The sequence below is a fragment of the Peromyscus maniculatus genome, chromosome 3, assembly GCF_049852395.1.
Source record: "Peromyscus maniculatus bairdii isolate BWxNUB_F1_BW_parent chromosome 3, HU_Pman_BW_mat_3.1, whole genome shotgun sequence".
Classification (NCBI taxonomy): Eukaryota; Metazoa; Chordata; class Mammalia; order Rodentia; family Cricetidae; genus Peromyscus; species Peromyscus maniculatus.
The window spans coordinates 152,767,483-152,789,877 of record NC_134854.1 but is presented as its reverse complement, the minus strand read 5'-3'; the positions used below and the strand labels follow the sequence as shown (position 1 = coordinate 152,789,877).

General features: G+C 38.0%; 1 protein-coding gene across 1 annotated transcript in view; it reads right to left on the bottom strand.

The window, feature by feature from the left end:
- LOC102924096 (uncharacterized) overlaps positions 1–22,395 on the bottom strand; it is a 51,530-nt gene that overhangs the window by 13,508 nt on the left and 15,627 nt on the right. Inside the window, exons 7-10 of the mRNA XM_076566115.1 lie at positions 14,323–14,478; positions 9,282–9,300; positions 3,443–3,557; positions 1,010–1,069 (exon numbers count right to left, since the gene is read on the bottom strand). Of these exons, the coding sequence (XP_076422230.1) occupies positions 1,010–1,069; positions 3,443–3,557; positions 9,282–9,300; positions 14,323–14,478 (350 nt within the window). The remainder of the gene's footprint in view (positions 1–1,009; positions 1,070–3,442; positions 3,558–9,281; positions 9,301–14,322; positions 14,479–22,395) is intronic.

Genomic DNA, 22,395 nt, shown 5'->3' with positions numbered 1-22,395 from the left:
TGCCCTTGCCTTGATGGCTGGCAGTACAAATGCAATGCTGTCCTTTCTGGACAAGCGGGACACAAGGAAAGTGACCACTGTACTCTGCCAAGACAGGGTAAGATGGTCTTTCAGAATTCCTGCTTCTGAAAATGGTCTGTCAGATACTCTAGGCCTGTAGCCAGTTTGAATGCACCAACAATGCTGAGAAATATTAAGTGACTGTCCAGGCTGCCAGCTGTCTTGGTCTACTCTTGCAAGATTCCTGAAAGTTACTTACATCCATCTACCATTTCTCAGGTACCATTATGTTCCTTCTCAGGTCTTTGATGTGGTTAAAGACTAGATAGTTGTAATTTCCTTAGTTATGATAAAAGATAAGGTAGATATAAAACCTTAAACTCACAAATATAAGATAGATAGGACATCTTCTTTAATATTGTAACTGCAATTCTTGCTCGATAATTGTTTTTTTATATGTAATTTTACCATGTTAAAGTTAAAACCTTCCTTTTTAAAAAAAGAAAAAAAGGGGAAATGCTGTGGATATCACTCTCTCTATATATATAACACTGATGGCCAGTGACCAGACAGGAAGTATAGGCGGGACAAGGAGAGAGGAGAATTGGGGAAACAGGAAGAAGGAAGTGAGACACTGCAACCACTGCCAGGAGAAGCAGTATGTGAAGACACCGGTAAGCCACCAGCCATGTGGCAAGGTATAGATTTATAGAAATGGGTTAATTTAAGATATAAGAACAGTTAGCAAGAAGCCTGCCATGGCCATACAGTTTATAAGTAATATAAGTGTCTGAGTGATTATTTTATATGTGGATTGTGGGACTGCGGGGCTTGGTGGAACCTGGAGAGAAGCTCTCCAACAACACCAGAGGAAAATAAAAAACTTACAAATACCATGCCACCTGAAATGTCACTTGGTGACAGTCAATAATGGACAAAGTATGATCTTTGTGGCATAATTAGTATCTGTTGGCATTACCTAGGCAAATGATGTATTTGAATTACTCACTGTATATCAGCCACACCGAGATTGCCATCATCAGAAGTAAGCAGAGGATCCCAAGAGCCACTGCAATGAGATGTAAGGAGACTGAGCATCCCTAAAGACATCAAAATCATCACCAGGACCATTCCATGGTCCACCACTAGCCATGACCTGGGGTATCATATGAAACAAAGGGATGGTACCTATAATGTTTTAAGTAAAATTCCAGAATACAAACCAAATCCTACACCTAAGGTTTGGGGAACCTCTCTAAACAGAGGAAAAAAGATAGTAAAATACAGAGACTCAGGACATCTTTTGCAAGACAAGGAAGCTGCACCCAGAAGATCTCAAGAATGTCATAGCCTAAGCAAGACACACCCAACCACAACCCCAGTGGATGTGCCAATATGGACAGGGGATCTCCACAAGACCCCACTCCTAGATGATGACCTACAGGCTGTGGTGATATTGAGCTCCCCAAAATATCGTGTACCCTAATAAACTTGTCTGCGGTCAGAGAACAGAAAAGCCAAGGCAGTGGTAGCACACACCTTTAATCCTAGCATTCTAGAGGCAGAAATCCATCTGTTCAAGGATGCAGGCAAGCATGGTGATTCACGCCTTTAATCTCAGAAAGTGAGCCTTTATCCCAGGGAGTGACGGCAGATAGCAGAAAGGTATATAAGGCATAAGGACCAGGAACTAGCAGCATTTTGCTGCTTAAGCTTTTAGGTTTTGAGCAGCACAGTTCAGCTGAGAGCCATTTGGATATGAGGACAGAGATGCTTCCAGTCTGAGGAAACAAGATCATTTGAAAAGTTGGCCAGGTGAGGTTATCTGTGGTTTGTTCTGTCTCTCTGATCTTCCAGTATTCACCCCAATAACTGGCCTCAGGTTTGATTTTATTAATAAGAATCTTTAATATTCCTGCTACAACAGGCAATTGATGACAGCTGAGAGAGAAAATAAATCTCTCCTCAGGATGAGCCCATAAATGTATTTCTAATACCAAGTGGTCAGCTCTAAAACATATGTATGAGCACAATGCTAAATGGAATCACAGATTACATATATATACACGTGCAAACATGTAACGAATAGTTAAAGGAAAAAGGAAACTACAGATAATACATCAAAGTAGGACATTTAGGAGGTACTGGACAGGTAACAGACGAAAGGGAAGACAGGATATTTTAATAATGGATTAAAGATGATCAGTAAATTATATGCATATACAAATGTCATAAAGAAACCTATTATTTTATATAATTGATAAATTCTAATAAACTGTAAAAGAAACATTTAAGTCTTAGATTTCTGGATGACACACACCCATTCTGTTTATAATTGATATACAGAAACAGTTCTTTAGGATATCAGATAATTTTTGCCCATTCATCCTTGAACTTTCAGGCTTCCTGACTCAGCCCCACAGGCAGCTGGAAAGACAGGCTCAAGTTGTCTCATCCAGGTGCACACAGTTTCAAAAGTTCATCTTAGAAATCACTGAAGGAATAAGCAAGATGCAGGTAGGAAACTCTAATTTATTTAGTAATTAGCAGCCCAGCAAGAGATCTCAATTCAACACAAAGAGGAAGGAAAGATCAACCAATGGGCTTAAGAAACTGGGAGCCAGTAGAAATATTCTGAACTCTATAAGGAAGTCAGCTCTTTTTTTGTCCATCAGTTCTGTTTTTCAGCAAAATAAGGTATTTATCCTTGTAATTTGAAGTCTTGGGTTCTAGGGTCCCACATCTCATTATCACCACACTAATTTAGCAAAAGTTATCAGTTTAGAGTATAAATATAACAACATTTGAAGGGCATGAAAAATAGAGAGTAGAGAATTAGATCTCCTCTTCTAACCTAACTGCTTTGCTAATGCTTGGCATAGAAGTTTGATGAGACACTTGGTATACCTTGTTTTAGTAAGAGCTGTGTTTTTAACAGATACTATTCATTTCTTTAAGATGGTGTTCCATTAGAAAATTCAGTGTTTCTTCAGACTGCAGTTTCTCCTTTCTAGAGCCCTCACAGTTTTAACCATATTTTGATAAAAACAACTGAAACTTGATGGTTTCTCAAATTTATAAAAATGTATTCAAGGCAGGCAAGGTGGCCCACAACTGTAATCCTAGAATATGAGAGGCTGAGCAGGAAGAATCAAGGATTCTGGGCCACCGTTTAGTACATAGCACAGTCAAGATTGGTCCTGGCTACTTGAGACCCTGGCTCAAAAAACAAACAAACAAAAAGCAACAATTTAAAAAAAACTAACACAAAGCAAAAAAAAAAAAAAAGCAAGATAAATTAGTAACATTTCCAAGTCTCATAGGTTATTTTTTAGAAAGCTTGAAACTCCTCACTTCTTTCCACTATGATCTCCCATTACCAGCTGACCATCAGAAGTTTTCAATGTCTGGTGTGTACAGTGAGTCGGAGGAGAGCATTTACCTTTGTGTCCAACCTCTCTGGGACCGTGAGTCTCATCAGGCCTGATTGGATTCTGTGACTCTGAGGAAGACTCCAAAACTCTTGAGTTTAAATAAGTCATCTCCTGATTGCTCATCTTGGAAGGAAGAAATGAAGATTTAAATTAAAACCTGGTCTTGGGATGATGTCTAGGTAAAGAAAAAAATTAAAATGTCCAAGTTTAGAATATTCTAGAATTTGATGCTGCAGTAGAGTAGAAGTTTATGAACTCCTTTAAAGAGTATGGACAGTAGCTAACTTCCACAAGACATGAAAAACCTTTTTTTTTTTTTTCCAGAGCTGAGGACCAAGCCCAGGGCCTTGCACTTGCTGGGAGAGCACTCTACCACTGAGCTAAATCCCCAACCCCCGAAAAACCTTTTTAACTTGTGGTCACATCAATGATTGTTGAGGGGTATGGGAAAACAGTTTGAATTGCTGAATAAAGGATTGGGTAGTGACATGGCCGTAAGTATACTTGACAAAACTGGTGCCAGCTTAGTAACTGACATGATTTAAAACTATCATTAATATGTCAAAAATTCAAAACTTGCTTAAAACTAAATCTCTTTGCTTTTCAAGTGTTTGTAAAAGTTGTGATACACACATAGATATAAAAAGATCTTGTAGTCTTTTGACCACATTTACAAAGTGTATGCCAGAAATAATGTCCAAAGGATTATATGAAAGGAATACTACAGGAAATTAAAATTCCAGATTCCAGATGTGATAATAAAAGTCTCCTGAGTAAAAGCCAAAACACCTGTATTTATAATCACAAATGATCCCATGGACATGAACATTCCACACAGAACAGTATAGTGTATGATGTTACTAGAGGACCCTATATAAAAATAAAATTTCTACAGTGATACATGCCTTTTGTTCAAACGTTCAGGAGTCAGAAGTAGGAGGATCTTTAAGGCCAGAACATCTAGATATCAAATTTCCAAATATCCAGGACTATAGAAAGGGAATTTGTCTAAAATAAAAAATGAAAATTTGTCAGTAATATCATAAATACTCATAAATTATTTATTCTTAGGATATAAATTATTAAATCATAAGTACTTATGCTTACCTTGCTTATTCCATTAAACATTATTTAAAGAGGCAACAAATAAGCAGGTTATATTAAAAAATTGTTGATGGACTCAATTCATTTATAGTACATCTAACACATTTTAATCGATGAAATTTTCTAAACTCATTTACAATTTCTCTAATTCTCTAAAAATAAAATGGTTTCCTAATATAAAATTCTACAAAGTGCATAAGAAAATATGTAAACTTCTTGAACTAATTACAAAGTAATTAATTTTACTGATCACCTTTTTTTTAATTCACAGACAACAAAAATCGTAACACATAAGAGAAGATACCTTACTTGAAGCTTAACCCCCATGGTCACAGGCAAACTTAATACAATTATAATATTATCAATTGTTCTTCCTATGTATGTGACTGTCATGCAGGCCATTTGTATCTGAATGGCACTTTTCTAGAATAAGTATGATCCTGTGATGGAGCTATCTGAAGGAATCGAAGTAGCTGTTACCTATTCCCCAGTCAGGTGGTGATGCAGGTGGAGGGAACTGAGGATGAGGAACAAGTTGTCCTTTCCAGCTCTGTATCCCCTCAGAGGCTCCAAATGAAACACGGAAGAGTGTGTCTTCTGCATGATACTTCAGCTCTTAAAGTTCTGCCCCTCCTCTTTACCAAAGTGAGAAGAGGAAATTGTATGTTGAGAGCTGATACTGAAAGATAGGAAATGTGAGCTCTGCATTCCTGCATATGAAATGATCCCACTTCACACGCAGCAGAATCATGTCTGTAATCAGTATTTGATGACTCAAAGGATGAAGGAAAATACATTTTGAGAAAACCCTGCCAGGATCTTCAGCTAAAATGTAATCTAATTAGAAGAAGCCATTGGTTAGAAGAGATGACTGGAACAGCTCTATATAATAGGAGGGTGTATAGAACAAATGGGATGACGAAGTTCTTCAGTTCCAAATTTTAATAATTTTCAGGAATAATTATAAGATAGTAAGATTTTTTTAATTATGTCTATTGAAATTAAATAGTGTATATTAGGAATGCTGTAAGACAATCACATTTCCATTGTGATTTTCTTGGTGTGTATTGAGCTACTTTTTTAATCCACACAACATTTACAATGAAAGTTGATGTCTTTCCACATTAGGTGGTTTCATTGCTGTCATTTTTATGAGGCTGGGCAATCAAACCCAAGGTCTTGTTCACACTCTTTAAGAAGAGATGGACCATGAGCTACATGCTGATCCTTTGAGGGTTTGTTTGTTTGCTTATTTGTTTGGTTGGTTGGTTAGTTTGGCTTTTTGGTTTTGTTTCAGACAGGGTCATGTTTTATAACTAATAGTGGCTTGAAACTCAGTATGTAGCCCAGGCTGAATTCAAACTCACTGTTCTCCTGTCTCATCATCCTCAATTCTATGTTACAGATATACATTATTGAAACATTTTATACTCTGTGTGTGTGTGTGTGTGTGTGTGTGTGTGTGTGTGTGTGTGATGTGATGTGATGTGATGTGTATAATGGCTTCAATGTGGCTTATATAAGCAAAAACTTAGATGCAGTAAAGCATGGTTACATACTTCTGCAATCTCAGAAAGCAGGGGCAGGAAAATACTCCAAATTACAAGGACAGCTTGGTCTACTACATATTGAGTTCCAGACCACCTAGAACTATTAAGTAAGACCTTGTCTATAAAACACCCCTCCTTTCTGACAGCAAGTGTCAAAAGGCAGGTCCAATCATTCCATCTATTTTTCTACACATGCCTATCTGCACTATCCTCTTTCATTTTGTGTCATGATTTGGCAAATTTTAGGCCTCAGCCCAAATGATGACACCTGACAATGACATTAATTTTGAACCTTAAGTCTGAACCCAAACAAGCCTCTTTTTGTTATGTTACCCAGACTATTGCTCTGTTATAGCAACTGGAATGAACCAGCTTGCAGAGTGAGCCAGGATCTCCATCCCACCATGTCACTGTGTGTGGTGGTTAATGTTACTGACATGACAAGAACAAGCAGAGGCAAGCCTTGGACACACCTGTCAGAGATTATCTAGGTTAGATTGTGCCTGAACAAGACAGTGAGGGATATCTTTGCTAGGTCAACTGAGGTGGGAAGATCCATCCTTTGTAGTTGGTGCCATTTTCCTAAGCTGGGATTCCAGACTATATAAAGGAAGAAAATTATACAAGCACAAACGCTCATCAATCACTCTCTGTTTCTTGCTACTGATGAAATTTGACCAGATGCCTCAAGTTCTAGCTATAATGACTTCCCTTCCATGAAGGACTATGAGCTGAATAAACACTTCATTCCCTATACTGGTTTGTCTATGTTTTATCATTACAAAAAAACTTAAGACACTGGGAGGCAGGTGTTCTGTTTTGTTTTGTTTTAGAATAGAGACTATAAGTGAAACTGAGGTATTGGGAAATCCACAGCAGTGAGAAACTGCTGTTTTAGAAAGCACCACTGATGACCTTAGGTCTGGGAGTCACATCAAACTGTTCACAGGAGGGTTAATGCTGTTAAGACATTTTTCTGAATTCCATCCTTGATGGGAGGCTGTCCTCCTCACATTGAGCAAGTGCAGAGCACCTTCACATGTCTGAGTGTTGTTTGTCTCCTCTCTCTCAAAGTCTTAGTACATGCTCCAAATCTTTTCCTTCCTGTTTGGAACAGCAGAGTGGACGACAGATATGGTGCCAGCAGTGTGCATGACAGACAAGGACAATAAAGTGAACAGAAACTAAATACAAGGTACAGACAGAATCATAACAATTTTCCAGCTTTAGAGACAGAATCATATCAGTAACTGGAGTGCCAAATAAAGCAGCAGCTGCAAGTTCTGTCTTCTGTTTATTATAAAACTCCAAGCTTTTGATAAAGTCTTCAAGTGAAGATGATTAGGTTAGAAGACAGAGTCTCTTCATAACTAATTGATTGACACACTGCAGTTTTTTGCACAAAGAGCAGCAAAACAAAACAAAATAAAACAAAACAAAACAACAACAACAACAAAAGGAAGTATGGAACTGCATCACAACTAGCCAAAAAACCAGAAAGGTGAGAAATTTGAAAAATGTTTTTCATTTTCTTTAATCTTTTCTTCTAATTTTACTTTTGTGCAAAACTGCACACAGATAAACATAAATATATATTCCAATATATATTGATGTCTCTGGCTCCTTACTTTGTGAACTGATTTTATTTGGGAAACCACATCATGTGCCCACTCTCCTGTGGTAAGACAGATACCAGGAAGCTGTATACATCAGTGCATTCACACCTTCAACCTCTGGTCACACCCTCAGTCCTCAGCAGAGGCTTTATCATTTCACATCTGCAAGCTGCTCTTCCTGCCCAAGGTAGGAATAGCTAACAGTCCATGGAGAATCTTGCTTTGAACCACTTCACTGGGAGGAACTGCCATTATTGACCAGTTTCTGACCTCATGGTAATTCTCTTCAGATGACAACACTAAACATCACAGTTCTTAAAAGCAAGAAAAACAAAAAGAAAAAAAAAAAACCTCTGTTTTGAAATTTCCTGTACTAATAACCAATCCACATCCCCTTGCATTTATAACCACAGTTGTGCTAATACTCTGCATTATCATGACTATCAATGTACTGCTTGCGGGGCCAGAAGCACTGAGAGAACAAAAAGAAATGTGAAAGATATTTTGGAAACTCAATAAGAGTAATAAAAGGGCCCCCCAATAGTTTCAGATGGATATCTAGGCTCTTCCATACTGGGAAATGAAATCCATAGCTAAGCTTTTTGCCTCTTCAGTCCCTGTTACTCGCTATATCATAGTTCAGAGAAGAGACTCTAAGTAGCTCTCCAACTCCACCACATCCTCTGTGGAGTCTGCAGGCTCAGATCACTCTTTTCAAAGCATCCTTTATTTTAAATGTAATTTTCCCCCCTGATTCATGGTGCAATATACTACAGTATGGCCCAGAACTGACTATGTAGCTGAGACAGGCCTGGAATCCTGATACTCCTCCCTCCATCTGTGAGTTCTGGGATTACAGAGTAAGCCACTTGTTCCAGCCCTCACATCATTCTTTTAATTTGTGTTTTGTTTTTTACATTTTGATTAGATGTTTTATCCTAGCTTGTTATCCAGTAAGCCTAGGAATACAGCTATTTAAATAATCAAAGTTATCTGTGGTTCAACTTACTTACACCTTAGCCCTTTATAACAACTCTCATACTTTTAAAGTAAAGACACACATTTCTAAGTGTTGGATATGTAAATAAGGTTAGCTATTGCTCATATTCCTGATAAAAATATTCACATAGTGGACTGGCAAGTTGCCTAAGCAGGTAAGAGCACTGGCTGCTCTACCTGAGAACCCAATTTTGGTTCCAAGCACCCACATGGGCCTAAGAATTATCTGTACCTCCAGTTCCAGGATTTCTGACCTCCTCTCTGGTCTTCAGGAGTACCAGGCTCATATCTGGTACACAAACATGCATGCAGGCAAAACATCCATACCTACAAAACATTTTTTTTTTTTGGTTTTGAATTCAAGATAGGGTTTCTCTGTGTAGCTTTGGCACCATTCCTGGAACTCACTGTGTAGCTCAGGCTGGCCTCAAAGTCACAGAGATACTCCTGCCTCTGCTTCCTGGGTGCTGGAATTAAAGGCATGCACCACCACTGCACAGCTAAAACAAAATTTAAAAAAAAACTATTCACACACAGCCCAGCTTGGCACTGATGAAATACTTCCCTGCCCTCCTTACTGTCCACAGAGGACAGAACCTGGAACATTAGAAGAAAACCATGTGAGTAAGAGATTATGGGAAAACATTTATTTGCTTAAAATATAATTTCATACATGATGAATTTGCCAGTATAGTTTGAGAAACTCATACAATTATCCACATCTCATATGTGTTCATTCTCTTTCTCCCTCTCCTCCTCCCTGATTCATTTTATGGGACGTTGGCACCCCATACATGGAGTAATATTTATTGAGGCCAGCTGGATATGATGACTCAGACTTATAATCTCATAGGCATATGAGTTTAAGGGCAGCTTATGTTACATGGTAAGTTTTTGACCATTGTGGGCTATGGAGTTAGATACTGTCTCATGAAAACTAATAATAATGATGTTGATAACAATAATACTAAACCATCCATAAATATCTTAGGAACAAGCAATTTCTTATATTTGTCATCATACATAATGGTAAAACTTAAGACATTCAGTGTTAATACAGGAATATATCCTATCCATAATCATATTCACATTTGTCAGTTTTGGGATCATATCATTATTAATATTTCCTAATGTTGCTTTCATACTGAACATTTATATGTGATTTCTTTGATTGTTTTACCTTGACATTAAAGAAAAAAAAACAAGTTTTGAAATTGTAGTGTGTATGTACTATAATGTACCCAAAGAACATCATGAGAATTATAACTTTAACAAATATGTATAACTCTTCAAGCACTACTATGCAGGCTAGTTTTATATCAACATGATATAACTAGAGACATCTGAGAGGAGCGAACATTATATGAGACAGTGTGCCATTAGCCTTGTGCCTGGTCTCTGGGGTTCAGGATGCTGGTGGAAGAGGAGACTTCTGCCACAAGTGTGCACCAGCATGTGGGGGCAATGAAAGCAGAGGCAGTTGGGGTTATGTTGAGTAGGTATGGTTGGGGTGTAGGTGCAGTCTTTCATGGGGTTCAGGTTTCTGGCCTGGCCTCTGGTGGAATGGGAGGCTTCCATAAGATATATGTGCTTGGATAAGGCACCAAAGAGAAGAGGGACACTTGGGAGTTTCCTGGCAAGGCACAGGCTAGGGGTAGGTGGGATGGGTGTGGGGTGGCTTACCTGGTTTTTAGGAAGCTGGTTTGGCCTCTGATGGGGTAGAAGCTTTCAACCAGAGGTGTGGGCATGGATATAGTGATGAGGAAAGGAAGGGCAGTTGGAATTATGCTGGGCAAGAAAAGGCAGTGTTGGAGGGCAGTCTTACCTGGACTCTAGGATGCTAGTAAGAGGCTTCCATCAAAGTTGTGAGCTAGGATGTGGTGACAAACAGAGGAGGGGTAGTTGGGGTTATGTTGGGTATGTACAGGTGAGGTGTAGGTACAGTCTTACCTGGGATTTAGGATGCTGGCCTAGCTTCTAATGGAGAGGAAGGCTTCTGAAATATTCTCCACATGCTACCAAAGAAGAAAAGTTAAAAACCAGCTACAAACCTTTTGTTCTACAAGATTTACCTGCCTGCAAGATCAGCTAGTTCAATAGTGGCACAAAACTTGTAACAGTAAACAGCAAATATGATTTGTGGAAGCCATGCTCAACACAGTTTGGGTGGCCAAGCACCTGAAACTAGACAAGCCATGGGCCCAGGGAAAATCAAATACTACTGTTCTACTAAAGGAACATAACTATAAAACAACTCTTAATGACATTCTGCTCTACTCATATATCTGTGCCTTGCTCAGTCATCACAAGAGAAGCTTCTTCCTGCAGCAGATGGGAACAAATACAGAGACCCACAAGCAGATACTATACAGAAAGTGAGAGATTTTGAAATACTCAGTTCTAAATGGATGTCTCATTTAAATCCTTTCCCTCAAGGCTCAGGGAACCCTCAGGAAGAAGAAACAGAAAGAGTGTAAGAACAAGAGAGGATAGAGGACACCAAAAACCAAGTTCTTCTAGATACAACATGTCTGACATACATATGAACTCACAGAAACGTGGCATCATGAAAAGGGCCTGCACATGTCTGGGCCTGAAGTGATTCCACTGTCGAGAGAGAAAGTGGACACAGCACACAGCCATAACCAGAGGCTCTATAAATTGATAACCACTTGAAAATATAAAATGAATGTTCTAGAGTCTCATTGGGTATACAAACCACTCTCAAGGCCAGGCCCCCTGCCCTGCAATAATAGAAGGTCAACACAAAATGGATTCAGTGGTATTTTTGGAGGCTCTTTGTCTCCTACTTTGTCAGGATTTTTTGTTTCCTTTAGGTCCTTTGGTTATATATTATGATTTCCAGTTTTGAGTGTACAGGGCTTCTGTGTGTGCAAATGTGTCTGTCTCTGTGTATATTTATATTTCTTGATCTTCTTCTTTGTTTCTCTTTTCTTCTCTTTGTTTTGTGTTATTCTGACTTCCAAAACTTTATCTAATTTTGTTTCATTTTTATATTTATTTATTCATTCATTCATTCATTCATTCATTCATTTATTTATTTATTTTTCGAGACAGGGTTTCTCTTTGTAGCTTTGTGCCTTTCCTGGAACTCACTTGGTAGTCCAGGCTGGCCTCGAACTCACAGAGATCCGCCTGGCTCTGCCTCCCAAGTGCTGGGATTAAAGGCGTGCACCACCACTGCCCGGTTCATTTTTATTTTTTAAGATGTCTGTTTGTATCCTAAATAGAGAGAAAAAGAAAGGAGTGGATTTGTGTGGGAGAGAGAAGTGGGAAGGATCTTAGAAAAAATGTTGATGGGATATCATAATAAGAATGTACAGTATTCAACTTCTATTTTCAATTAAAATATATTCAAAATAAAATAAAACTGCTCTGAAAGGCAAAGTCAGTTTTAAATGCACAGTACATTGATGAACACACCAGAAGTATCAAATGAGTGTGTGTTATGATTTTTAAAAGAGAGGAGTAGCATGCTCCTATACGGAGGACCTGAGCTCAGTTCCCAGCACCTGAGTGGCTCACCACCTCCAGAATCTCCAGCTCCAGGGGATCCAATGCCGTCTTCTAGCCTCTGAAGTACCAATGCACATAGCATATGATCACAGTCACACAGACAGAGAAACATAAATAAAAATAATAAAATAAAAAATTACCTTGAAGTAAATGTGTAAGTTGAAACTATATACTATCTATGAAAAATGAAACTGTTAAAACTTCTGCAATTTTATGTAAACAAAGACTTATGTTAAATTTTATATTATTGAATGATTTATTTCAAAAGATGCAGACTAGACAGTAAGAAAATATTATTTCACACAACTATAATCAAAGGCTTTGTATCCAAATTATATATATATATATGTATATATATATATACATATATATATACATATACATATATATATATATATTACACACACACATACACACACACACATACACACACACACATACACACACACACATACACACACACACATACACACACAAAACCCTCTTACAATGTTACAACTAGGAGGTGAGCAGATATGAACAGATATTTGACAAAGGAAAACATGACTGACCAATAAGTACTTGAAAAAGATCGTTGGTATCATTAGTTCTTAGAGAAATGAGAATTCCTCAGTTAATCAAGATGGTAAGTTTGAAAGAATTGTTAGTATAAAGCATTGGCAAAGATGAAGGGCAAAGGGAACTCTCCCATGTTGCAGAGAAAGTAAGATGACATAAGCCATTCCAAACATGCTATAACTTTTTGTGAAATGAAACTGCACTTAATACTGGAACATATATATCAAAGCTCTAGATATTTACCAAAATAAAAATAAAATACAATGTATTTCATACAGTGACTTACACACAAATTGACATGAGAACTTTATTCAAAATCGTTAAAACTTTGAAACATATCCTATGTGGGGACATTTTAATTACATACACACTCCAAGGTCAAATTTGATATTTTTAATGTCAGAGTCAAAAACAAAAAGACATCATAAGTCTATAACCATTTTAGAACTAAAGGACATTAAAAGTAAAAGCACTGATGATAGTGAATGTGAAGAAATATCAACAGTGATATAGCTCAGAAAAGTGGCAATTATTAATATGGATTATGGAATAGATCATGTTACTAGATCAATACTGAATTTCTTACATCTTATCATTTTAGTATGATGCTATAATAGAAATTGTTTGGAAAATATTTATGGACAGTTTAGTACTATTGTTATGATCATCATTATTAATATACTTCATGAGACAGAGTCTCTTTCTGTAGCCCAGGATGGCCTCAAACATACTATGCAGCCTAGACTGCATTCAAACTCAAGTACTTATTAAGATTATAAGTCTGAGTCATGACATCCAGATGGCCTCAGTGAATTACTGTATCCATGGGTTTTCAAATTGCCAGTAAATAGGTCAGACAGACAGACAGACAGAGGACACAGAGAGAGAAACAGAGAGAGAGAGAGAGAGAGAGAGAGAGAGAGAGAGAGAGAGAGAGAGAGAGAGAGAGAGAGAGAGAGAGAGAATGAGAACACATACGGACTATGAATGGTTATATGAGGTTCTTGACCTAGCCTAGCAACTACTCATCAAATCTGAAAATGTATTTTATAGAAAATAAATCCTTTCTAAACATAAATTCATCTACCTGCAAAACAAAACAAAAAACCCCAAACACTAACCAACCAACTGACAAATAGAACTCCAAAACTGCATCATAGTTCTTAATTGTGATGTCAAAGCAATGCAATATTGAAATGGTTTGTCCTAGCGATGATGAGTTAGTTATGTGTGCTAATTATCAGCATTCTGGATTTGGTTCCATGTGTCATTAAGAAAACAAAGGATGATGCCTCAGGGCTTGGAACAAAGGACATCCATTCTCCAGACATAAACTGTTGTGTTTAGTAGGAAGGGAGAAAGCTTCTGGTGTGCTGTTAGATTTCTGTAGAACATCTCTTCTCTTTCCAGCTCATTGCCATGTTTGCTCAGCTGACTGAGTCCTTTGGTTAAGACATTCAGTTATTAAGTAGTCACAAATCATTACAGGAAACCAACAAAGATGACAAAATATTCCATTTTTACTTCTCCTTCATTCTGTACATGGAACCAGGGAATTTATCCATTCTCTTTTCACAGATACAGGGGTGTTTTCTACCACAGTCATCTTCATTTATACCTCCGAAACTGAGATGTGCACAGCCTCCACTTTCCTTTAATAATTTCACTGTTTTCAAATTACTGTAAAAGAGAACATACAATGGGCAGTTATTAAAATTTGAAACATATGGATGTGACTTAGGCCATGATTTTAAAAACAATTTTTATTGACCAAAATATTCAGAATATAGAACTAATTGTGTTTGACTAAAGGTTTTTTGTTTTCTCTAAATTCATTTAAAAAAGGTCTTGGACCAGTGATACAAATCAGTGGATAGAAGCCATTGCCACCAAACTTGAAAATCTGAGTTCAGACTTTCTTGTGTAAAGCTCCAAATGGGCATCACCACGGAGGTAAAGAGCTCATGATGCAGAATGTGTGCTCCATGTAGATGCTGTGAATAGTTAATGTCTACTGGGTCTTTTCCTCTTTGCTCATGTTCAACACACATGCTTTATTGATTGTACCCATAATCATGTCTTGTGGCTGTCCAATGTATATACTCACTCCTACTGTACCTTACCTGTTCTGTCTATACTCCAGAGGCCAATTAAATTCATTTATCTTCTCTTGCTGTTCCTATGGTTAATTTAAACACACTATTTCTACCTTGCTTGAATACAGGGCTCAACAAATGATGACCTTTTTTTCAAGTTTATCCATTTGATATCACAGCCCATGGAGTTTGGTGGAATTCCTTCCCTGTTTTATCTTCTTTTATACAGATTCTCATCAGTCTTGCCTGGTTAAATCTCACTTTGTTGCCCAAGCCAAGAAACCCTGTCTTGTGTGCTACATAGATTTATTTTTTTCTTGTTTTTAAAATGTCTTTATTCCAAAGAGCATCATAGGAAATAAACTTTAGTGTAAAATGACATTTTAGTGATACTGAAAATTAAATTTACTTGAAGATGGAAAATTAACAATATGGAATATATACGGAATTGAATTGTGATCAAGAGAACACTTTTACTTTTATTACACTTATTTATTTTTGTGTGAATGTATGCATGTGTGTTCCCATGTCACAGCACATCTGTAGTTAGAGGGTAGTTGAAGGAGTCACTTTTCTTCTTCTACTCTGTGTATCTGAAGTCTGAACTCAGGTTGTCAGGTTTGGTAGCAATGGCTTCTATCCACTGATCTGTGTCACTGGCCCAAGACCTTTTTTTTTAATGAGTTTAGAGAAAACAAAAAACTTTTAGTAAAACACAATTAATTCTATAATCAGTATATTTTGGTCAATAAAAATTGTTTTTAAAATCATGGCCTACATCACATCAATATAAGTTTCAAATTTTAATAACTGCCCATTGTTAATCTCATAGCTGCTCATTAGGTCCACTAGAACCTGACATTGAAACAGATGTCCAAGATACTGCATCTTTCCACTAGAGGAAATTCTTCTGGTGGTGAAAGAAATCTTCTCAACACCAGGCTTTTATACTCAATCCTGAGTTCTGGCCCTAGTAATCACACCGTCATCATGGGATAGTTCGGTAGCATAGTCAGGGTCTACAAAGATATTTTAACCTGGATGCAGGCTTCCTCTCAGCCACTGGCATCTCACTCCAAACGCTCCCACTTGCCCATCTCTGACTCTGTATGGTGCTGTAGGCTGTAAAGAAATTCACTAACTCTGTGGTCAATCATAGTGGAAAACAGCATCCATCCTGGCACTTAGGAGGTAGATGCAGAAGTGGGGCTAGTCTGTATGAAATAATACTTCAAATAGAAAAAAACAAAACTTATCACAACAATAATAATCTGTGTGCTTTGAATATATTAAAACATCTTGTAAGACTATCTGTCCTCTGACCACCTATGTAACAACCTACTTGAAAGTGTCTTTAGAGGAGACAAAGGAAATTATTTTCCTGAAGATTTGGAACCTAGCTGTCTGCACTGGCTGGGCCACATTCAAGCAGAAGTGACCAGACCTATGTTATTCCCAGGCACTGAAGAAAAGATTCCTGAGACAGTTACCACTGTGAATACCATGCTTCAGATAGTTTCTGCAGCCAATGAAGAAGAAATTTAGTAAATGCCTCAAAGAAAATGACATCATGAAAAAAATCCAGCAGAAACAGTACATTCAATGCATACAACTTCATATATTAGGATTACCATCTAACCCTTGTAAAATAAGAATAGTTGATATCTTTCAAGAGACAAAGAACAGGACAGGCACAGTCACACCTGCCCAGTAGTCCCAGCATCTGCAAGTTGGAAACACAAGGATCAGTGTTCAAAGCCAGGCTGGGAAACATGAATCTCTATCTAAAAACAACAAAATTAAAATTAAAATGATTTTTAAATGTTATAAAAGGTAACTGAAATTATAATTAACTCCTCCATTTCTGGTGAGAGTGAAAACTTACGCAGCTTTGAGAACTTTGAGAAGTTTTGAGAAGTGACATGGTTGTTTCTCAGAAAACTGGTAACCAACCTACCTCAAGAGCAGCTATTCCACTCTTGGGCATATATCTAAAGGATGCTCCATTCTACCACAAGGACATTTGCTCAACTACATTCATAGCAGCATCATTTATAATAGCCATTGTTATGAGTTATTGCATGTGGGGGGGACCCTCAAGAGTATTCAAAGTGTACAGGGAAACAAACAGAGGAAATGCAGTGGTGGTCTCGGCAGATGCAGCAGCGGAGGTGGGGGGGGCAAATAATTTGCAACCCAGACACTGCATCTATGTGGAGAGTTTATTATAATAAAGAGATGAAGAGAAAGATAGGAAAGAGAGAGAAAAAAGAAAGAAGGAGAAGATGAAGGAGAAGAAGAAGAAGAAGAAGAAGAAGAAGAAGAAGAAGAAGAAGAAGAAGAAGAAAGAGTGAGAGTGAGAGAAAGAGCACATCTCATAGAAGAGAAAGGTGGAAGAGAGAGAGAGAAAGGGGGAGGAGTTTTTCCTTAGAATGACGTTTTCCATCAGGGCCCAGGTCAGTACCATGGGGTTGGTCAGAATACTAACATTGGTTTCCAAGGGGCAGGTCAGAATATTAACAGCCATAAACTAGAAACAACCTAGACATCCATCAAAAGCAGAATGGATAAAGAAAATGTGGTCCATTTACACAATGGAATATTAAGGAGCTGTTAAAAACAATGGCACCATGAAAGTTGCCACCAATTGGAAGGAACTAGAAAAGATCATTCTGAGTGAGGTAACCCAGACCCAGAAAGACAAACATGGTGTGTACTCACTTATAGGTGGATATTAGCTATAAACAAAACGATAGCCATGCTACAATCCCAAGACCCAGTGAAGCTAAGTAACAAAGAGGGCTCAAGGGGGGGCAGGGTCAATGAATCTAATTGTGAAGGGGAACTAGAGTAGACATTGTGGGTGGAATGAGGAGGGTTCTGGATTGGGGAGGTTGGGCATGGGAACAGGAGGGGTCAGGTGGGTGAATATGGAGGAAGAGAGTCCAGGGAAAGACTACTGGAATGAGTGTCATCTCTGGGATGAGCTAGAAACCTAGTGCAATGGAAACTCCCAGGATTCTAGGAGGGTGACCCAATCTAACATTCCCAACAATGGGAGAAACAGAATCTGAACAGGCCATGTCCTTTAACTAGGTAAGACATCCAGTGGATGGATTGCCACCCTCAACCCAGCTGCAAAATCTTCAATCTACAGTTTGCCCTACCAACAAAGAGATACTAGGGTAAAGGTGGTGTAGAAATTATGGGAATATACAATCAGTGACTAGTCAAGCTTGAGACCCATACCATGAGAGGAGCCTACCCCTGACACTGCCTGGAAATCAGAGGCCAGACAGCCCAGAAATCTAGGAAAGACTGAACATTACTGGTAAAAAAAAAGTCAATGAAATGATTCATAATAATATTCTGCTACACTCATAAATTGTTGCCTAGCCTAATTTCCACCAGAGAGGGTTCACCCAGCAACAGCTGGAAACATGAAGTGACACACAGTCAAACCTCAGGAAGACCTCGGCGAATCCTGTAGAAGAGGGGAAGAATGATTGTGAGAGCCAGAGTGCTACAAGAAAACCCCAGAATCAATTAACCTGAGCACATAGGGACTCAGAGAATGAACCAAAAACCAGGGAGTCTGGATGGAACTGACCTAAGCCGACTGTATATATGTGACAGTTGTGTAGATTGGTTTTCATGTGGATCTCCTAACAGTGAGAGCAGGGGCTTTCTCTGACTCTGTTACCTGCTTTTGGGACCTGTAAATGGACTTTTCCTTTTGGCTACCAGCTCCCCAACAATGACACAGAGACTTATTATCTATTATGAAAGCTCAGCTGATAGTTTAGGTTTGTTTCTTACTAGCGCTTACTTAACCCATTTATATTCATGTACATGTTGCCACATGACTCATGGCTTTACTTCTCCTCCTGCATGCCTATTCCCTCTCTGTTTGCTGATGCCTCATTGTGTCTCCTCCCTTCTTCCCAGTGTCCTTTGTGTCTGGGAATACTGCCTAGCTATTGACTGTTCAGCTTCTTATTAAAGCAGTAACAGTGTACTTCACAGTGTTCAAAAAGAGGGACCCTTCTTCATACTGGGTTGCCTCCTCCAGCCTCAATAGGAGAGGAGGTGCCTAGTCTTACTGCAACTTGATATACCATGGCTGGCTGGTATGTCATGGGAGACCTGCCCTTTTCAAAGAGAAAACAATAGTGGACTAGAGGGTGGGAGGAAAAGGGAGGAGAGGAAGGAAGGAAGGAAGACTGTGACTGGCCTGGAAAAAATTAATTAATTAATTACTTTTGGTTTTTTGAGACAGGTTTCTCTGTATAAGAACTCTGCCTGTCCTAGAACTCACATTGTGGATAATGTTTGCCTTCAACTCACAGAGAGCTGCCTGCTTCTGCCACCAAGTGCTGGGACTAATGGCCTGCACCAGCAACCCTCAGCAATAAATTTTAAAAATAGAAAAAAAGGACAACCCCCCCAAAAGAGAACAGTATTTGTTGGTTTTTGTTTGTTTTTGAATGGTCATGTTCTAGGAGTTGGATAACAAACATTGTTTTTAAATACACACACACACACACACACACACACACACACACACACGCACCAATGTTATTTTTGGACAAATACAGAATTCCTGTGATAGAAATTTCAATATTAGTATTTCTAAAATCATCAACAAGCAGGAGGAATGGTAATGTGTGATATGAAAATAGAGGGAGCAATTCTGAGACTTAAAACATCAAATGTCAATATGCTGGGGATAAAGAACAGGAGAGGATGAAAGGTGGATTAACCAAAACTAAGGGTTTATAAAATGCCTCATGGACACACACTAGTTAATAAGCTTGCAGATGACAACACCAAGTAGACTCTTTGTCCCTTTGGTGGTTTTGGGTTCATGTGTGTGTGTTAATATTTTTTATCTGATTGGTTTTTTTTAAATTCTATTTTCACTTTTGTTCTGTTTATGGAGAGGAAGAAAAAACTTGACTTTAGGTGGGTAGGGAGGTGAGGAGGTTGTGGGAGGTGTTAGAGGGTGGGAAATATGATCAAAATATATTCAATTGAAAAACGAAATTGAAAATGAAAATGTAACCATAAAAAGAGTTAGAACCACAGAAGACATGCATTATTAAATGAAAATCAAAGTATAAAGCAGGGGATACATCCAGAGGAATTATTGCTCAGAGAGACTACAGAGGTCTCCACACCAGCATAGCATATTGCCATTACTTTTGGTTACTAAACATAACTACATAGTAAGACCTGATTGCTAAGACACCACACATTGTGATGTCAGAACATTGAGAAATCAGTTTCAAATGGATCAGGAAACTTCTTTCCTTGAACTATTTTTCAAAGGATGAGAAGGTGATTTGCAGGCTACTAGGGGAGAAAAGATATGAATGGTTTTACTCAGCACTGAAGCCTGCATTCTTCAATACTGACCTGCTAGGCAATTGTGCCCAGCGGTACCATCGTTGTAGGATAACTAAGTGTTTTCTTATTAGAGTTGAGACCTTTACTATATCAGTGATATCAAGTTTGGTATTTGTGGGGCATTTACCCACCACCCCCACAGCTTCCCAGAGTTTTCTTGAGTGCGAGCAGCAGGAAATATTAGATAGAAGGATTTATAGCGGAGAATCTTGCAGAGATAAACAGATAGAAAATAAAGGATAGCCTCGAGAGGGCCTGGAACCTATTCCAACTGGCCCGGACTGTCTCTGGTCCAGGGTTTTTATAGAGACGCCAAGGGGTGGAGCAAAAGACCTCTTCCCCCAGCACAGCCAAGTGCAGACCATCTCAGACACCTGCACTCAGGCCCGTGGTCCTGATCATCCTCTCTATGAGGACCTGCTGGGTAAAGCCACGAGGAACCCCAGAACGGGCTCCCACAGGTCCCCCCTTCTTAATATATAAAAAAATAACTATTAATGGCTTACAGCAATCTCCATAGCTGTTACACCTCCCAGTATGGGAGTAGAGGATTATATAGATGGCATTTCTCTTTTGAATTAGGTCCAAGGTGACTACAGCAGTCTTAGCTGCCTCAAGCCCTTTCTAAACCAAAAACTCTTAAGGCAACTACAAACTTAAAAAATCCCTTAGCTTCATCATTACCATTAACAGGTTAACATAAATATTGCTATACATAGTCACAATTCTCTCAATCTTACAACTCAAAGCAAACTCTTAACAGAGCCATTTGAATTAGCATATATGGTGCTATATATAGTTAACAATTTTCTCCGTCTTACAACTTTAACTCAGTCATTTTTCTTGTTAACAGAACATAGGAAAAACTTCGATGTATTCACATCAAACTTAAACATTTCCTTAACTCCACAAAACCAGGGTGCATTAATATCAATAGGTTTCTGTGAACATAATTCAATCTCATAACTCCTCCTTTTCTTTATGATTTTTAAACAAAAACTCAAACCTAGTTAGAGGAACCCAAACTTATACAATTTCTACAAACCCATATTGAAAAGCAATATTTTTGATCTAACCATTAATACTTTGAAAACTTAGCAAAGCATCCAAAAGCAGTTTCTTAATAAAACTCTTTACACACTTTAAAAGTAGTCTCTTAGTATACCCCATTTGCATTTCTTACTAACAAAACATGACATTAATCCACTCAAACAACAATTTAAATTAAATAGACTAAGGAATATTAACTCTCCCTTTTCTTTATAATTTTAAGCAAAATCTCAACCCTAGTTAGAAAACCCAAACTTTTCTGTTTAAACAGTTCCATTTGTAACACAAAACCAGTTCCATAAATAATTCCATTTTTACATAAACAGTTCCACAAAACAATTCATAAATCTCCAGTTAATAAAGCATATATGCATACACAAAATTGCATCTTGATTCTAAGTAGAAATACATTTCTTCATTTAAACAGTTCCATTTTTAACCCAATTTCAGAAAACTGTTCCTAGGTCATTACTATAAGTAAGCTCAAAATTGTCCCATTGCAATGAAATCTCTATTGTTCATTTCATTTAAGTACCAAAATTCAAATGATAAATATTGGTACTAGCCTTCCAAATTTGAAGAAATCCAAAACCAAAATCTTTTTGTAATTTATCTCATTTTAAGTTCAAAAAGTTCAAACAAGAAATAAATTCTGGTACCAGGCTTTCACTTCCAAATATGAAGAGACGTTTTTCAAACAAAACTTTTTGCAGTTAGTAATTTTTATTCAAACAAGCATCTCTACAACTTTTGTTCTCACAGACAGACCTTTTTAGTTATAGTAATATTTTAAACCGCACAGCTTTTGCTGTTAGCTCAGGTTTTTCTGTGCTGTGTTGATATTCCACGGATCTCAGCTGTGGATGCCTTGTGCTGGTTCTGGCATCCGCCATTATTAGCTTCTTAGTGGCTTCTGGAGCTTTTGAAACCATTCAGACTGTCTACTTTGCAGTCTACTAGGACACTATCTCCTGTGTCTCAGGTGTTTTCACCATATACATTAAGAATAGACTCACACTTAACATTTACACTTTACAAACCC